The sequence below is a fragment of the Clarias gariepinus genome, chromosome 9 (assembly GCF_024256425.1).
Source record: "Clarias gariepinus isolate MV-2021 ecotype Netherlands chromosome 9, CGAR_prim_01v2, whole genome shotgun sequence".
NCBI classification, from domain to species: domain Eukaryota; kingdom Metazoa; phylum Chordata; class Actinopteri; order Siluriformes; family Clariidae; genus Clarias; species Clarias gariepinus.
The window spans coordinates 26711405-26729646 of record NC_071108.1 but is presented as its reverse complement, the minus strand read 5'-3'; the positions used below and the strand labels follow the sequence as shown (position 1 = coordinate 26729646).

The following is an 18242-nucleotide window of genomic DNA, read 5'->3' as shown; positions in this document are numbered from 1 at the left end:
TTTTGGCCCATTTCTCCATGCAGATCTCCTCTAGAGCAGTGATGTTTTGGGGATGTTTCCACCTCCCCATTGCAGTTTCAGTCTTCCCAGCCTGGTGCAGGTCTACAATTTAGTTTCTGGTGCCCTTTGACAGCTTTTTGTTCTTGGCCATAGTGGAGTTTGGAGGTTTGTGGACAGGTGTCTCTTATACTGATAACAGATGCCATTAATACAGGTAACGAGTGGAGGACAGAGGAGCCTCTTAAAGAAGATCTTGTGATAGCCAGAAATCTTGCTTGTTTTTAGATGACCAAATACCTATTTTCCACCATAATTTGCAAATAATTTTTTTTTTAATTCTCCTACAATGTGATTTTCTGGATTTTTTTTCTTATTTTGTCTCTGGTTGAGGTATACCTATGATGAAAATTACAGGCTTCTCTCATCTTTTTAAGTGGAAGAACTTGCACAATTAGTGGCTGACTAAATACTTTTTTGCCCCACTGTACTGTACATACATTTGTCTTACTATCCTCGTGGTGACCTCCTACTTAGATACTTATTAATGCAACTTATTAATGTTATTCCTGATTTTAACCACAGTAGCTAAAAGAAAACCTTTTGACTTTTTTAAATTTGAGGCTGAAAAAAATAAATGTGTCCCCTCAAGGTCAAACCAGTCAGATACTCTTCACCTTGTGGTCTGCACTATGAACGTCAACATGTCCTTTTTCTACCACACAGAATGTTAAGCAAAAGTGTTATGTCAGTTCAATATTTCCAGGAAATGCTCAAAGAATTATTAGTCTCAGTATTCTATTTATTATGTTATTATGACTGTAAAAAAAAAGAAAAATGTTGCGTCTGTGTTAATAGCTTTGGGATGGTGTATTTCTAGGTGTGAGCGGTTGGAGGAGCAACTGAACGACCTGACAGAGCTGCACCAGAATGAAATATTGAATCTGAAACAAGAGCTGTCCAGCATGGAAGAAAAAATGGCCTATCAGTCATATGAGAGAACTCGGGATATACAGGTATTGTGTGTGTCTAATTTACATAATAAAGTTGATATAAATTTAATACATGGACATGGGGTAGGCCATGGTTAAGGCATTGGATTACTGATTGGAAATCCCCTAAATTGCTCAAATGTAAATGGGGTAAAAATGTAAGTCACTTTGGATCTGAGCGTCTGCCAAATGCTCAAATGTAAATGTGGCCAGCCATCCTTATAAAAAATTCCTTATTAGACTATGCCCTCTAGTGGCAAGATGCAACAGGTGCAAAAGAATCTACAACTTGTTACTGTAGTTGTTATTGACCAGCCCGTAATCTAGTTGCAACTCGACATTAACTGAAACATGAAAGCAGCTCTGATAGTTTTCCGGTGCCTTGTGTAAGGGTGTCCTTGAATCAGAATCTAGATAATGCTGTGTTCGGAATTTGAAATTAGTAACATCCTGACTGAAACAGACCACAAAACTCTTCTCAAGTAGCAGTTCCTTTCCTGTTTATGGAATAATGTTAAATCAACATGGCTGTTCACACTCGGGTCAGTGTACAATAAAGTTTAAATGAGTAGTGCTGTTAATATATAGAAAGAACACTTGGTTAAATCCATAACACTGACTAGACTGATCACTGTTTTTTCGATAGTGATCAACTACATTAGAGTTACAACTTAAGTTAACCATAACACCACAAACCTCTCTAATTTATATCCATGTATCCTTTCCTCCCTGCAGGAGGCGCTGGAGGCCTGTCAGACACGAATCTCTAATATGGAACTACAGCAGCAGCAGCAGCAGGTGGTGCAACTTGAGGGCCTGGAGAACGCCACGGCACGCGCCCTGCTCGGCAAGGTTATCAACATCCTGCTCGCCCTCATGGCCGTCCTCTTGGTGTTTGTATCCACTGTGGCTAATTGTATAGCGCCCATGATGAAAACGCGCAGCCGCTCCTTCTCTACGCTCCTTCTCTTCCTGCTCTTCACTTTGCTCTGGAGGAACTGGGATGCCCTCTCAGAACACACACTTTGCATTCTGCATGCGCAGAGATGACAGTGCTGCCAAGCGCGTTGCAGTCTTTTTTAAACATCAGGAAGTCACAGCCAGCTGTCAACCATCAAGAGACTGGAAAATAATCTGTGAAAAAGGACTTCATTTCCCTTTTTATAGGAAAAGGTGTCTATGTTTACATTTTGGAAGTATGAATTATGGGCCTTTTCTTGCGGCACCTCTTTTATTAGGACATTGTTTTAAATAATAAATGATATTCCAACGATTTATAACAAACTTTATTTTATACGATTATCAGTTGTATGTAGCATCAAAGTCCTGTTACTGAAACAGGTCATGGAAAATTTTGTTGGATGTTGCACTCAAACTTGCGTCTCCCATCACTGCCTTTGTTCGTTTTTTTAGTAAATTTTATTGGCTGCCTTTGAGATGGGGGAGCGTATGCACTTTCAGCTACGTCTAGCAGTGTTAGTCTACTTTGACATCACTTTGTTCACTGCACTGGATTTAACAATGAAGCGGGAACCTGAATGGCCTGATGGACATACTTGAAAAGAGTGGTACTTTTAGGGACCTTCTGTGCTTCCATATTGTTTCTATTAGCAATGTATTACCATTTTCAGGAACTTTATAGTATATGGATGATAAATGAACGAATGAGTGAGTTGTTAAAAGGAGGGGGGCACTACTATTGTGATTGGCACATACAGTTTACCGTATAATAGGATGTGAGAAACTGCAAAAAAACTTCAGAACTTGACTTGACCAAGTTTGATTTCTGCTGAATATTAAGCATTATATAAAATAGGCTATCAGCAGTTATAATGTTTTATTATTTACTGCTGAAAATGAAAGCCTGTGAATCTTCTCGGGAACGTTATTACACCCAGTATTGGGTTGCATCACTCTTTTGATTGGCGTTTGATCTTCAGCGTCATTGAGCTAATTCATTTATCTGAGTTGGCTAAGCAAAAACTCCAAGACTTTAGATTCACCAAGGTTGGCGTTTCCCTTAAAATGCTGTTCGAGCATTTTAAGGTGAGGACAGGACAGAACACTGAGCAAACAAAGCTGAGCATTGACCTAATTTAAAGTTTAGGGACATTCTATAATAATAATAAAAATAATGATAATAATAATAATAATAATAATAATAATACAGCAATAAAATGTATTTAAAATGAGTGATTTAACAAATCCCTGTGGGATTCATGAATGAAGGTGGTTATCTTTATTCTGGCAAAGAAGTTCTTTTCTGTGTGAGTGTATCCAAGCTATTAACATTGTTACTGTATTTAAAAGTCTTTTATATTATTTAGTATAAATGTAATATTTAAGGTGTCCAATTAAGCCATGGATAATTGGTTTAGCTACTTGAAAAATAAATCGGATTAATTAGTAAATTTATCCTCAAAACCTTTGTGACCCAGGTGGACAGACTCTAGGTCTCTGCACTGCATGACTGTTTAACCTTGACCCTGAAAATGTGTGAAACAGCCGGAGGTGTGTGCGTGTGTGTGTGTGTGTGTGTGCGCGTGTGTTTGTGTGTGGGTAGGTGGGTGTGAATGCTAGGCAACTTCAGTGCCTTGTGATGTCTGTATGCCTGTAATAAAAAGCATTCCTGCCTAGACAAAGATGTGTGTGCATCTGTGTGTGATAATTCCGAGCTGATTCCTGTTGTGACGCCATATGTGACTCAAAGCAATTTCATCGCCCCTGTATGCAAGAGAGATTTAAGCAACCAGCAGTTGCAGGATAACGTTTGACAGGGTCTTTCAAGGTTCTGGAAAGTATGCAATTAATAAAACTTTCGTTTTCAGACCTGAAAATACTATGAAAGAGTCTGAAAAACGACATTTAGTAGTTGTCAAAGTAAGCCTCAAAATGCCTAACTGCACCGTATCTTATTTCTTTATAATAGACATGACATTTAAACACTTAAAGACTGAGTTTCATTAATAACCATTTATGCAAAATAATAATAATAATAATACCAATAATAATAGTTAAAGGGAATAGGGATTCATATATAATCATGCTGGTGGGGGAAATTTTGCATAAACTCTTAATTTCCATAGTTACATGAACAAAACATGTAAGGTTTGTGTATTGCATTAGTGTTCTTTCCCTTAAACATGGTCTTATACTGAAATGCAACAGTGCCATAGACTTATCTTAAAAGTGGTTTACTTTCACTTATGATTTTATTCTTCATTACACAACACTTAGTTCCGACCGAGTAATCTGATTGCATGAGGGGCATTCCACAAGCACTGGGACATTTAACTACTGTATATGTATCACTCTCCGTTTCAATAATCGTTATTTACACTTCTTTTTTTCTTCTTCTTTGTTTTTAAACGGCGCCTGGAATCCAGTAGGCTGGTTACATTACCGCTAACTGTACTATAGGTCTCATTCTCTCTCATCTTCCCAGCATCTTAAAGCTGTTAATGACACTAAATGTTGTTCACCAGCAGGGTGAAAGTCAGAAGGTCAGTACGTTCCACAGTGTTGGAAAGAGGAGAAAACAGCTGCCTGCCAAACCCCACCCGAAAGCACTTTCAGCAAGAAAACACATCTGATACTGTGATGTCATTTTAAACAAGTTTCTCTGAGTGTCGTGTTGTTCTGTTCACGACTAACACAAGCTACAAAGCAGAGGCATATGTGTTGGCGATCAAAATAACTATGTACTTCATTTAACTTTTTATGGCATGCAACGATTGTGGAACTGTTGTATGAAAGCCATATCACATTAGAGGTTATGCTGAATATTTACACTCCCTCTTGTGTGATATTGCATTTAAAAATTTTAATCTTAATCTAATTATTTTTCTCTTTAAATAGTAAGAGTAATATTATATATTAAATTAGTAAGAGTAATATTATAAGAGAAATGCAGCGATGCTTTTTCAATTTGTTATGTTGGCCACATGTCACTAATAAAACCAAAACCATTGTTGTATTGCATTTCGTTTCTGGGTTGTTTAAAGGCAGTAGTGTGATAGTCAACAGGTCAGTATCATTGATACAGTTAACTGGGATGAGAAGCCTTCTGTAATGAGGAACAAGGAATTCATTCATCTATCCATACATCCATTTATTAGTTTACCTATTTTTTATTATTATTAAGTATTCTCCTTTTTCAGTATATCCAGCAGATGGCGCTCTGGAGCTATTCTATTTTCCTAAAAGTACTCAGGCAGCTCTCCACTTGGAGAGCTTCTTTTCCCGAAAAAGAAAAACCAGTCCTTTTCTAGATTTCTACATGACAATATACTCTCACTGGCCAATTTATTGCCTTCAGAACTGGAATTATTCTTCATGGCATTAATTTACCAGAGCTTGAAACATTCAATAGAGATTTTTGGTCCATATTTGTCGACTCTATCCATGATGTAAACTGCTTCACAAAGGTGATTTAATTGGATCGAGATCTGGTGACTGTAGAGGCCATGAGCACAGTGAACTCATTGTCATCCTCAAGCAACCAGTTTGAGATTATTTCAGCTTTGTGACATGGCATTTCTCTTTTTCAGACCATTCTCTGTAAAATTTTGAGATGGTTATGTAAAAATCTCAGCAGATCAGCAGTTTCAGAAATAATCAGACCAGACACCCATGCCACATTCAAAGTCAGTTAAATCACTTTTCTTAGTCATTCTGACGCTCAGTTTGAACGCCAGCAGGTCAGCTTTCACCATGTCTACATGACTAAATGCATTGAGTCGCTCCCATGTGATTGGATAATTATTTGCATTAACAAGCCGGTGTACCTAATGAAGTGGCTGTTAAGTGTATATTATTATACTTACATTATTATAACGAAATTATTTATTTTAGAAATACTTCCAGTAGAAAAGTTTTTTTTTTGGTAATAAGCGATTGCTCTGATTTCTTCTTTGTTCTTTTCATTTTAATCCTTTATGTGGCTTAAAATTCTGGACAGGGTAAAAAAAAAAATTCTTGTAACTATGACTTAAATTAAGGGAGTGGGTCAATTTTGTTGGAAATCTTTTATGTATCTATTGGACATTGCCTATTTGATTATTTAGAACAAATACCCAGAAATGAAAGAAAGACTTTAGATGACTTACATTTTGAAGTATTATACTGTAGATAACCTTTCATGAGAAATGCCTATGTTTCTGATTTACCTAATATTGTGAGCAGGGTGACAAATTCAATTCTATTCAAATTTGGAACGCCAAATAGCCTATTCTGCATGTCTTTGGACTGTGAGAGGAAACCCACCAAGCACAGGGAGAACATGTAAACTCCATGCACGCAGACCCAAGGTGGGAATCAAACCCAGGACCTGGAGGGATAAGGCGACAGTGCTAACCACTACACCACTGTGCCGGCAAAATTAGATTTGAGTCTTAATTGTACTCTGAAAGTGCTTTTTAAAAATTCTGGAATTACAGATGATTTATTACTGATGTAAAGAATAATACCAGTCCAATTTACTTAGGACTACTGATACCTAACATTATTATGTCTACAAGAGTAAACTCTTTATAAATGTGTCATTACATGGGTCATTGTGTATAATGAGTGCTTATCTGGAAGGAAACAGATTGTGGGTGTACAGGCCCAGTTTTTGTAAAGTCAACCAAAAGAAAGGAATTTGGTAAACACCCCTTTTTGTGGCTTCGGTCCCATCTGGCTGTTTATTGAATAATGTTATGTAGGTTAGTGCAGAGTTTATTAAAAAAAAAACTTAAACCAGGGACCAATTTTACTTTAAAAATAATTCCACATATCCTGTCAGTACATGTTTATTTTATAAACATAATCTAACTATAATTATTAAGCTGACCATTTACATGTATGCAATAAAATTATAGTTATTTATTGGAATCAGGATGTTTTATTACAGTGAAAAACATTAATTATAATAGCTTGTGATTTGCACACATTTTTTCCACTGTTAAAACATGTTTTAGATGTGGAATCCCTGCATATCCTTTACAGACATCTTGGTAATAGCTAAAGACAAATGATATGCATGGACTGGAAGGATAGTATAAATGTGGGTGTAGGAGCAAGGTGAGCTCAGAGCTCGGAGTTAAACCGATACCATTATCAGTTTTCTAATCATCCAACCAAAGTCAGTCTACAGGTTCGTTCTGCAATGGATAGGTATGGACATGGTGCTTACTGGATTATTGCAAAGCAGTGTAAGGTGTGTTACAGCAAGAAACATCAAAATGTGCTGGATGAGAAACACTGAGCAGCAGCATCACTCTTGGGGATGCATAGCATTGTTTCTAACATGTGAGAGGTTTTGGATTGCAACATGAAAATTATCCCTCCATTTATAGCAACATCCTTAGGGGAGCATGTTAGACATTGTGTAGAAAGTGACCACTCAGGCTGTTTTTTTCTAGCTTTCCAGACTCAGACTGGAGACTCGTGACATTTTGAAACCTAAAGACAACACAAGGGATTTCACAACATAGGCCTACAAACCATAACATGAATTCTGAGCCTGTTTTCCCAGATTCAGTGATGAGGTGTCAAAGGAAATTGGAGGTCAGGGGGCACTTCCCCTTGCCTCTTTTCCTGGCTCATTTGCAGAGGAAATCTTGCACAAAATTGCGGTTGCTTACTGCTGCTGTTTCATTTCTCTACTTTCTGGGACTTGCCATAGACTACTGTTTTGTATTTTTTTTTTCTGGTTGTTCTACATGTGTTCCTCACGCATAATTAGATTGCACCCAATGAACACTGTGAAATGAGTGGTTCATGCAAACTCAATTATACAGCACTATTTATATAGTTTACATTTCAGTGCAATGCTACAAATCAGCTCACCATACAATGCAGTCTAATCTAAGCAGTAGTAGACATCAGTGTTACTCAAACAACCAAATCAGTTAACTTTCCAAGATAACATTCAAGATGATAAGCAGTGAAAATAGCCTCCAAATGACCAAAGACTCGCTACGTATTATGAAGTTCTGACATGTTGGTAATGCTTTGTTGTTATTCTTTTTTTATTACAATTTGTTATTTCAATTGAGTTGAACTGAATTGTGTGGGAAGAGAGAAATAGGGAAATGCATTAAATGATTTGTTTCACTGTAGTTTCTTATTACTAAACACAAGCCACACCTTTAATTAAAAAATATATTTTTTTAAAGTCGACTTTAAATTTAAAATTTCTTGGCTATGAGGCTACTTTTGAAAATGTATATGTAAATGTAATTGCCATTTCCCCCTTTATATCTTTATATATATCTTTCATCTTGAAGCATAGAAATACTGTACCTTCAAAATGACTCAAGGCACACAAATTAAATTGCTTTTAGACTCAAGAGGTAAAATCTTACAGCAGGGTTTGTGAACCTTTCCATGTATGCCTGGAGTGTATGATTGACTGTACCAAACTCAGCAACAAGGAAAGCTACAGGTAGCCGGCCCTTTTTCTGAGAATGTATTAGTGACCAGTGTAAAAAAAGGTTTCTGTTAACTACTATATATAGATCAGACAAATAGCTTGACAACATCGCGCAAACTCTCAACTATGTTCCATAAATAACAGGATTACATGAAGGGACATATTTAAAACACAACCCTATGTAACACTGTACCCCACCTGGTGTATTTTTGTGTGTAATTGAAAAACAATGAATTTGCCAGGAAAATCTGTCAATCAGGTTTGACATTATGGGGACATTCAATCATTTTTCAAACTATGTGTGTGTAAATAGTGTAACAAATGTTAAAGGTAAGTTAGGTTTGACGTTGTGGCTACCTTTGACTTTTTCCTTATTAGAAAAACGGTGACAAAGATAGTAAGACAAAAGTGTGTGTGTGTGTGTGTGTTGTCCCTACATTGCTAAAAGAAAAAATATGTCGATCATGTTTGACATTACGACGACATTCAATCATTTTTATTAATTTCTTTTACAAAATCTGTTATAAGGATAGTAAAACAAAAGTGTGTGCGTGCGCGCGCGTGAATTTACAATTCTAGAAAGATCTATGTGGTTTAAGGTTGTGGGGACCTTTGACTTTTTCTTTATTTAAAAAAAACAGTTACAAGGAAAGTAAGACAAAAGTGCGCGTGTGTGTTTAAAACAAATGGCCCCACATTGCTAGGAAAATCTGCCAAGCAGGTTTGACATTATGGGGACATTGAATCTTTTTCTTTCATTTATTTTACAACAAGGATAGTAAAACAAACACGTGTGTGTATCTGTGTGTGTTTCCGTTCGCCTCAGTGTCACGACGCGTTTTCCTGCCTCACGCTTGACTATTTGCCAAAACTAAGCGCACGAGCTTATCACCTCAAATAATAGCGCGAGGTGGTGACGTACAGCTCACTTCCTGTTTTTCTTTCCTTTTTTTAAACGCTTTAAACTTGCTCCTGAGCGATTTCTATAACTACGAGACTCACAAAAGGCTGAAAATAAACCCAGTTCGCGCTTTGGTCGAGCTCTTAGACCATTTCCTAGCGTGTCTTATACGTACAGAGTGTCGGAGTTATAGCTTTAATATGAAAAGCCCACACCTGCAGCCTCAGGGCTTCACCTTGCTCTAGCACAGGTGTCAATTTGAATTTGACTTCAATTTATGCCACGATTTGCTGAGAAATGGGGAGTGGGTGTGTGTGTGCGGGTGTGAAAAAGAGAGCGAGAGAGAGAAAAAGAGAGACTGAGAGAGAGGGAGAGATTTATGGATATCATATGTCGCACTCAATATTTACGATACAGCCCCATACCGAATATTTCTGTTCCTTTAAGGTGCCATGTGTTGTGTTTAAATATTCATGAACATAAAGAACATAAAAACCCATACACTGGCATACCATTATACATGAATAAGCACCGGAAAGGGGTCCCATGTTCAGCTTGTATCCATCTGGTGCCAGTTTAACGGTTGGTAGTGTGGCGTATGTGAGTTCATCATGACACTATGTGCCTGCATGCAACAACATAAAAAGAGAGAGCGCTTGCTCTAAACTGGACCAAGCTTCCTGTTTTGCCTCATACAGGACTAGAAAACATTTATTTAAAAGTGTGGACAACCGTCTGCATGGTTGTCTGGGGATTCGTCTGGTCCAGTGACAGAAGATTTATTCTCCTAGAGCTGATATCAAGATGATTTAGTTACTTTTGCTGATAAAGAAAAAAAGTCAACCTAAATCCTAATCTAATTCTTATTAATTTAAAAGAAGCATCAAAAAGTCGACCTGAATTGAACGTTAACATTGTTAATCAAATTTTAGGCAAATATGCCATGAATTTGTTTACTAGGGACATGAGAGACTTTTATTCTTAAATAAACTCAACACCTACAAAAAAACAAAACTAGTTAAACCAAACTGGTTTTAAGATTAGATTAGATTAGATTAGATTAGAGGGTTAATAGATTTAACACGTTTAAACGTGTATGTTGTACGTATCTTGTTTGTGGGAGACAAAAGATTCACAAGTGAAACATTGTTACGAGTCGACAAAAGAAATGCACAGTTTCTTTTCAGTTTAAATGCACAATTTCACAGATGAAATAAGGCACTGATCAAGGTTAGAAATTTACTAATAAACAGCTCTCATTGATCCAGTATAGAATTATTGTAAATGGTTTGCCTATAATACTCTGAACATCTGGTTAATTTTAAAGCATTCTGTTCATAAAAGGTCTGTGATTTTGTTTTATAACCCTGCTGTAGAACCCTGTACTTTAAAGTTAGATCTATTGTTTAAATAAAAGTTTTCTGTTCAGAAACAGAAAACTTTTGACACCTTGTTTGCAATGTTCATTTTCGCGAATCGTGACTCTTGATAGTTTAGAAAGTTGCTTCCAAAGAAAGTGCGTTCATAGTGAGAATCTCTGCGCTGTCTGATGCGGTGGATTTGGTGAAATGGTGTGAGATGAGCAGATCTGGGTGGTGTGTGAGAGTATGTCTGTGAGAGTGTGTGGGGAGGGGTGGGGGGGTACTGGCTTAGCTCGGCTGCGTTCGCCCCTCTCTCTCTCTCACACACACACACACACTCTCTCTCTCTCTAAAGGAAGCGCGACTCCTTATCGCGTCACTCCGTGTTTGGGCGCTCGGCAGGAAACGGCTTTTCCTCCCGGATAGTTGCAGCGAGAGAGATTGAAGCGCCGTCTTTCTATTTCTCCTTACTCAATGCTCCTCTCCGTCCAGAAGCCGCAAAAGCCGGCCAGAAGGAAGAATGCCTCCTTCCACGGAGAGCCTCTCGGTCGCGACTCGCGCGCTCTTGCTCGCTGTGCCGCTGTTGCTGGCATCGCGCTGCGTCTGCGCGCTCCATGTCCAGCAGTCGTTCGAGTCCCCGAGCGAGACCAATAACTTTGTAGTGGACGCGGTGTCAAACTGGGTCTACCTGGCCGCAGTGAACGCGATCTATCAGCTCAATGGCACTCTGGCACCAGAGGTGTCAAACAGTACAGGACCGGTGCGGGATAACGTGCTGTGCCATGCGCCGCAGCTTCCCCAGGCGCCATGCGAACACACCAAGTCCCTCACGGACAACCATAACAAACTGCTGGCGCTGGACCGCGAGCAAGGCGTGCTGGTGGCGTGCGGCTCGGTGTACCAGGGCTTCTGCGAGTTACGCAGGATGGACAACGTGTCTCAGATCGCCGTGGAGTTCCCGAAGCCCAACGCCACCGTGTTCCCGAGCATGCTCAACATCGTGGCGAACCACCCGAACGCAAGCACCGTGGGACTCGTGTTCCGGAGCCAGGGCGGTACCCCACGCCTGCTCGTAGCCGCCACTTATACGGGCCTGGGCACTGAGTACTTCCCGAAGAACCACAGCAAAGAGGACTTGCGCTTCGAGAACACGCCCGAGATCGCGATCCGCTCACTGAACACCAAAGACCTCGCGCGCCTTTTTACCTACGACATCAACCCGTCCGAGGACAACGTGTTTAAAATCAAGCAGGAGGTCAAACCCAAGCACAAGCTCAGCTTCGTGCACGTCTTCGCGCAAAAGACCTACTCGTACATCGCCATGAACAACGACGCGAACAGCGGTTTTAAGGAGAGCCAGCCGAACAGCATCCTCGCGCGCATCTGCCTGGACACGGACGCGCCGCGCCGCCAAGCCTCCGAGGGCCGCAAACTCACCGAGTCTTACATACAAATGGGACTACAGTGTGGAGCCAGCGGCAACATCTACAACCGACTCGTGTCGATTTTCCCCGCAAACATCAAAGTGCAGGACCAACCGGCCGCCGAGCCTTACCTGTTCGGTGTGTTCGCCAAATCGAACCGGAAGTCGGCGCTGTGCGCGTTCCGGGTCGCGGAGATCGAGGAGACTATTCGGCAAGGACGCAGGAACTGTTCAAACGGACCAAACGGAGATGTCCAAGTACTGGACAGCGTCATTCAGGGCTCGGGGGCAGAATGTGAAGCCAAGGGCAACATAGTGGTAAGTGCATTTGAATTCTTACAAAGATTCTTCATACTGTTTGGTTCGGAGTTCTATTACAGTATAAGCAGGATAATATAAACAAGCTGTTTAAAAATAGTAAGTTCATGTCCTGGGTACTTGGTCTCCATGGCTCGAAAGGCAAACATGTAACTTTTCCCTCTATAAATAAACGAAAAGGAAGAAAGAAAAAGCCGTCCAGAGACATATGCTTTCGTTCAAACCAGTGCGTCATCTAAAACTGAATTCACTAATATATGTTGATTTTGGCAAGCAAGCAGTGAGTGTTATTTTACACCAGCAGAACTGTTCCCACTGTTTAGAAGTGGAGGAGGCTCCCACATCCACATCTTGAGCTCTCTCAGTGCGCGCGCTGTTTCTGCGCCAGAGCGCGCGGGTTATGGGAACGCTCCGGGGTCGAGGCAAGAGCTTCATCACCCTTCCTCATAGATAAGCTTCATCCAGACACATGTGACAGCACAGCTCCAAATCCTCGAGCATTCGGTTCATAAAGTGATGTAGAAGGCAAAGAATGTATTCCAGTGGACTTACATGAGCAAATGAACAGTGTGCAATTTTACAACTGTTTACTCTTACTCTAACTTGCAGAAATTATTTTCATACTAATTGACACTGCGTCTAAAAAAAACTCCATAAACTGGGGGAAATTAACACCTTTCCTGCCAAAACATGCAACTTTTTGTGTGTGGACAAAACATCATCTATGTGATCACAGTTTCTTTCTGTAAACATATGAAATGGTCTTTCCCCTTCACAATAAGCTTATGATTTAATAATAATAATAATAATAATAATAATTTACCCATATGTTTGGAGAGTTTTGGATCACCCTGTTTAGACAGCATATTTTTTTTTCAAATTGTATTGCAAATGTTAATATATTATTGATTTTAGTTTTTTAGTTCATAAATTTTATACACAAGTGCACCCTACAACTTTTACACATAAGTTAGTCTTTCAACAGTTAAAAACTAAACAATAATAATTAGAACCTTTAAAAAAAGACAAACAAAAAGCCCTACAGCCAAGTATACCATGTATATATGACAAGCATGGTCTTAGGCAACCATGTGCACTATTGAAATACTTTTCAGTGCTGAAGTCCTGTGGCATTTAATGAAGAAATATCATGTTGACTCAAGCCCTTCTGAGTGGGTGAAATTTTTCAAGCATTAAAACAAATCTTATGGTTTTAATTTGTACAATAACTGTCTGTTAGTTTGGATTAACCTTTACAGCACTGACTGAACATTTTATGTGTTCAATGATTTTACATGTCACACTGTGCATTTGTAGTTACAGCACTATATGCTTGTATTGCCGTTCCTGATCATATACTGTATACCTTTTGGGTTTGATTTGCACATCAACAAAAATACACATTTTTATCATATCTTAACAACAACCCACCTGAATTAACACGAACAAGCGAGTTGAAATATCAAGTCTTTCACTCATTTATGGCGGTAAATAAACACCTACGTGTGAGAACTTTCTCTATAGGTCAGCCCATCCTTAAACACATTTTCCCGTCACGCTTACATATTGTACAACACAAATAAAATGGGAAACTTATGGAATATTGGATTACTATCAAGACGTAACTGAAAAATACAATAGTGGCCCAAAGTGCTGAGACAAAAGTGAAATTCAGTGTTTTGGTAATGTTCTCAAAGTTGTAAAATAATAATCAAGATAAAAAGTATAATTTATTAATTAAACCATTTAATTTAACCAGTTGACCCAAGTTACCATTCAGTTCCAAGTTTGTTTTATTTTAAAATGGTTGAAATGTCATTATTATAATAATTCTTTAATATTATTATCCAGGGAATAACATAACTGACTAACAGTTTAGTATTTAGTAACTTTCAATTATAAGGGTAATTTTATGGACTCATACAGTATGTCATGACTGGATATGTCAAGAATTCTGATATATTGTTGCAGAATATCAAGCGGTATAGAGTTAACTAGACAATTTTGTTATACTGTATGGTTCAGGACATAAAACATCTTGTCTAGTGCTGTATCTAAAATCAAATATTTAGCAAATGTATTGTTATATTTACCAACATAAGGTTGGATACTTATTTGAATTACATTATTAGTTGTTTTGACGTGTTGAGGTGCTAAGCTCTGGGGTTCTGGTGTGTCGTCTGAACACTTGCTGTGTTTTGTTAATGACTATTATTGTTTAATTAACACATATCGTGGTAAATGAACTCTTGACGAACACCTTTAGTGTTAAACGAACTGCTATATCTGGTAGAAAACACATACAGCAGTGAGTTCTGTCCATACAACATAGTATCAAAGTTCAGTTACAGCTTATTTCCATTTCTGTGTTTTTGTAATAATAGTTATAATCGTAGCTTATGATTTGTACACATACAGTAAATGAGTCAAACATTTTTGTCTGTTAGTTGCAGTTTTACAACTGTCACCATTCCCCAGAAATAGTCCCTTATTGGTTTAAAGTAAATATTACGGTAACTGCCGAAGGGATTTACTTTAGTAGGAGGAAGAGAACCTGGTTTTGCCTGGTCGGGAGTTTTGTGGTCTCTCCAAAATCCCCTTTTGACAAATCCTTAAGGATGTTTGTCATGTGTAAAAATAAAAATCCCTCACCGATGGGTTTTTTTGGTCAGAGTTTCATAACACCAGTTTCAGTTCCTTACTGTAGTATACAGTAATCAAATGTACATTCGGTTTAAAAGGCATCTGATAAATAAAGGAACTCAGACATATCTAGGACGATGGTTGTTGCCTGGCTTGCGACATCATTCAAATTAAAACCAACCACACGACTTTTTCAGAGCTGTTGAAAGTGTTTTTTTCCTTCTTGCACACCACACAGGTGTATGGAGATTATGCTTTGACAACTTGATCTGTATTGACAGAAAGGTCATGCAAATGATGTTTGAAGAAACCCAGGAACATAAACCTCAATCTAACTTATCGTTCAAAAATTTTATACATCAACTTTGTTTATGGAAATTCGTATAAACATGAAATTGTTTAAAAAATCCTTGATTAAATGCCACCAAATGGCACTCAACACTCACCAGCCACTTCATTAGGTAGGCCAGTTCAACTGCATGTTCAAAAGCAAATGTTTAAGTAGCAGGACCACAGTGCCTTTTGACATGGTCAAGACATCTTTTGAAGTTCATACCAAGCACCACAAATGGGGAAAAAAGAGATTTAAGTGACTTTCAACGTGACATGGTTGTTAGTGCCAGACGGGCTGGTCTGAGAATTTTTGGAACTGCTGATCTGCTGGGATTTTCACACACAACCATCTCTAGGGTTTACAGAGAATGATCTGAAAAAGAGAAAATATCCAGTAACCGGCAGTTCTCTGAGTGAAAATGCCTTGTTGATGCCAGAGGTCAAAGGAAAATGGCCAGACTGGTTCAAGTTGATAGAAAAGCAACAGTAACTCCGAACACAACATGTCGATCTTTGAAGCAGATGGGCTATAGCATTAAAAGACCACATCAGGTGCCACTCCTGTCAGCTAAGAACGGGAACCTGAGGTTACACATTGAACGGGCTTGCCAAAATTAGACAATAGAAGATTGAAAAAATGTTGCCTGGAATGATGAGTCTCAATTTCTGCTGCAGCATTCGGACGGTTGGGTTAGAATTTGGTGTAAACAACTTGAAAGCATGGATCCATCCTGTCTTGTATCAACAGTTTAGGCAAGTGGTGGTGTTGTAATGGTTTGGGGGATATTTTCTTGGCATATAATAGCCCCTTAGTACCACCTTAGCATCATCTAATGCTATAGCTCACTGTACCTGAGCATTTTGATGACAATGTCCATCCCTTTATGACCACAAGATAACGCACCATGTTACAAAGCTAAAATCATCTCAGATTTTTTTCTTGCGCATGACAATGAATTTACTGTACTCAAATTGACTCCACAGTCACCTGATCACATTTCAACAGAGCCCCTTTGGGATATGGTGGAATGGGAGATTGGCATCATGGCGTTGCAGCTGACAAATCTACAGCAACTGCATGAGGCTATTATGTCAACATGGACTAAAAGTGCGAAAAATGGTTTCTAACACCTTGTTGAATCTCGGTCATAAAGAAATAAGGCAGTTCTGAAGGCAAAAGGGGTCCAACCCAGTACTGGGTTTATCTAATAAAGTCGCCATTGAATATAATAATCCCCTAAATATGTTAGTGACGATGACAAATTGCAAACAAATAATATTCGTATTACCTCTAGTTCATAATGAAATATTTTTCTGTTAACACAACTCAGGTGTTCTTGTCAGCCCAAACTGATGACGTGAATACAACATGGAAAATTTCTACTGCTAGAAGATCTTTATCATACAGTCTGTCATGGAGAACACAATATCGTACCGTCTGATAAAGTTCGCCAGATGTACAGACAAAGACGCAGTAGCTAGACAATTAGATAGAAGCTTGTTAGACAGCCAAGACTAAAGTTACTTTTAATACTTTTGACAAAAATGACAGATTCTGCTTTGTGCCTTAACAGGCTGGAATTAACACGATGATACCAGCAGCTAATAGCTTTCATCCACGGTTAGCAACACTAACATTTCTGACTGAACTATTCCTTTGAAAACCGATGAACAGATGGGCTCTGCATGAGACCATATTTTCTTACGGTATGAGCCAGAAACACATGGTGCCCTGTCATGTGTCTGGCAAGACTCTTTTTTTCTGTTATTTAGGCTCACGGTTCGTTATCTAAACCATTAAAGAGGCATTTTTCCCTCGGGTTCCCCACAACATGGCATGAGCTCAGTGACATTTCATTACTCACTTTTCCAGACTGTGCTCACCTTAGAGACGGCCGGTGTGAGACTGGCGATTGGCGACACACACACATGCATGCACACAAGCACACAAGCATACATGAGGGATGATGAGGGAGAAGAAAAGAGAGAAGAACCTTAGGATTGATACACATGATCATTATCAGTTCCAGTCATTTACAAGGAATTGAAAAAAAAAAACACAGAGCCTATTTTCCCATAAATTTAATAAATGCCTCTGTTGTGTGCTTGCAGGCCAGCCATGTTATGGAACCAGCATCAGCTTTTGTAGGGTTCAGGTTGAGTTTAACCAGAAGAATTTGATTTCCCTTTTTTGTGCATTGTAGCATATCCTCTAAACAGGATAGCAACGTGTTTCTTAACAATCTTGTGGGAAACAGCCACCACCTCGGTCTCCCTATCCCACTTTTTACACACTTCAACGAGCCGTAAATTTCCCCCACCCTCTTAAGCCCTCCGCTCATGCGCGTTAAAATAAATGCTGCTCTTAGCCCAACACTTCTACTGTGTCACTTCATTCGTGATCCAACGCTAGCGTAAATTATGCACTTATCTAGATAGATAAATATGAGACACTCCAGCTTTACAGTTGGACTGATTATAACAGTGGAGCAATCAAGTGATTGTATTTACCAAGGGCGACCTCCAGCTCTGAAAAATGAGTCCAATGGGGAAGTGCCAAATTGTGAAGTTTCTCGAATGACCACAAGGAGCTGTGGTGTTTTGGTCCTTATAGACTATCATGTTAAAATGGCCACCTTTACAATAGAAATAAACTTTTCATTCCTGATAACTGTACAGGGTAAATGTTTATGCAATACATAAGTTAAAATTATATAAGGGCGTAAAAGTATGCATAATTACTGGGGTGGCTGATTTGAGTGACAGCAGGTATCGAATTGCTAGCTGTCTGCTGTAGGATGATGGAATTCTAACGTAAAATAACGTTGGCATATAAATTAACATAAACCACCATATC

At 38.9% G+C, this 18242-nt stretch overlaps 2 protein-coding genes across 5 annotated transcripts in view; both read left to right on the top strand.

Moving 5' to 3' along the window:
* Positions 1-3633, top strand: part of tmcc1a (transmembrane and coiled-coil domain family 1a) — a 48359-nt gene extending 44726 nt beyond the window's left edge. For all 4 annotated transcript variants that reach the window (XM_053503947.1, XM_053503944.1, XM_053503943.1 and 1 more), the window contains 2 exons: positions 878-1013; positions 1725-3633. In XM_053503947.1, the coding sequence (XP_053359922.1) occupies positions 878-1013; positions 1725-2039 (451 nt within the window). In that variant the 3' untranslated portion in view covers positions 2040-3633. The remainder of the gene's footprint in view (positions 1-877; positions 1014-1724) is intronic.
* Positions 3634-10990: 7357 nt separating this feature from the next.
* plxnd1 (plexin D1) overlaps positions 10991-18242 on the top strand; it is a 96933-nt gene continuing 89681 nt past the window's right edge. The window contains exon 1 of the mRNA XM_053504977.1: positions 10991-12409. Within this exon, the coding sequence (XP_053360952.1) occupies positions 11189-12409 (1221 nt within the window). The 5' untranslated portion in view covers positions 10991-11188. The remainder of the gene's footprint in view (positions 12410-18242) is intronic.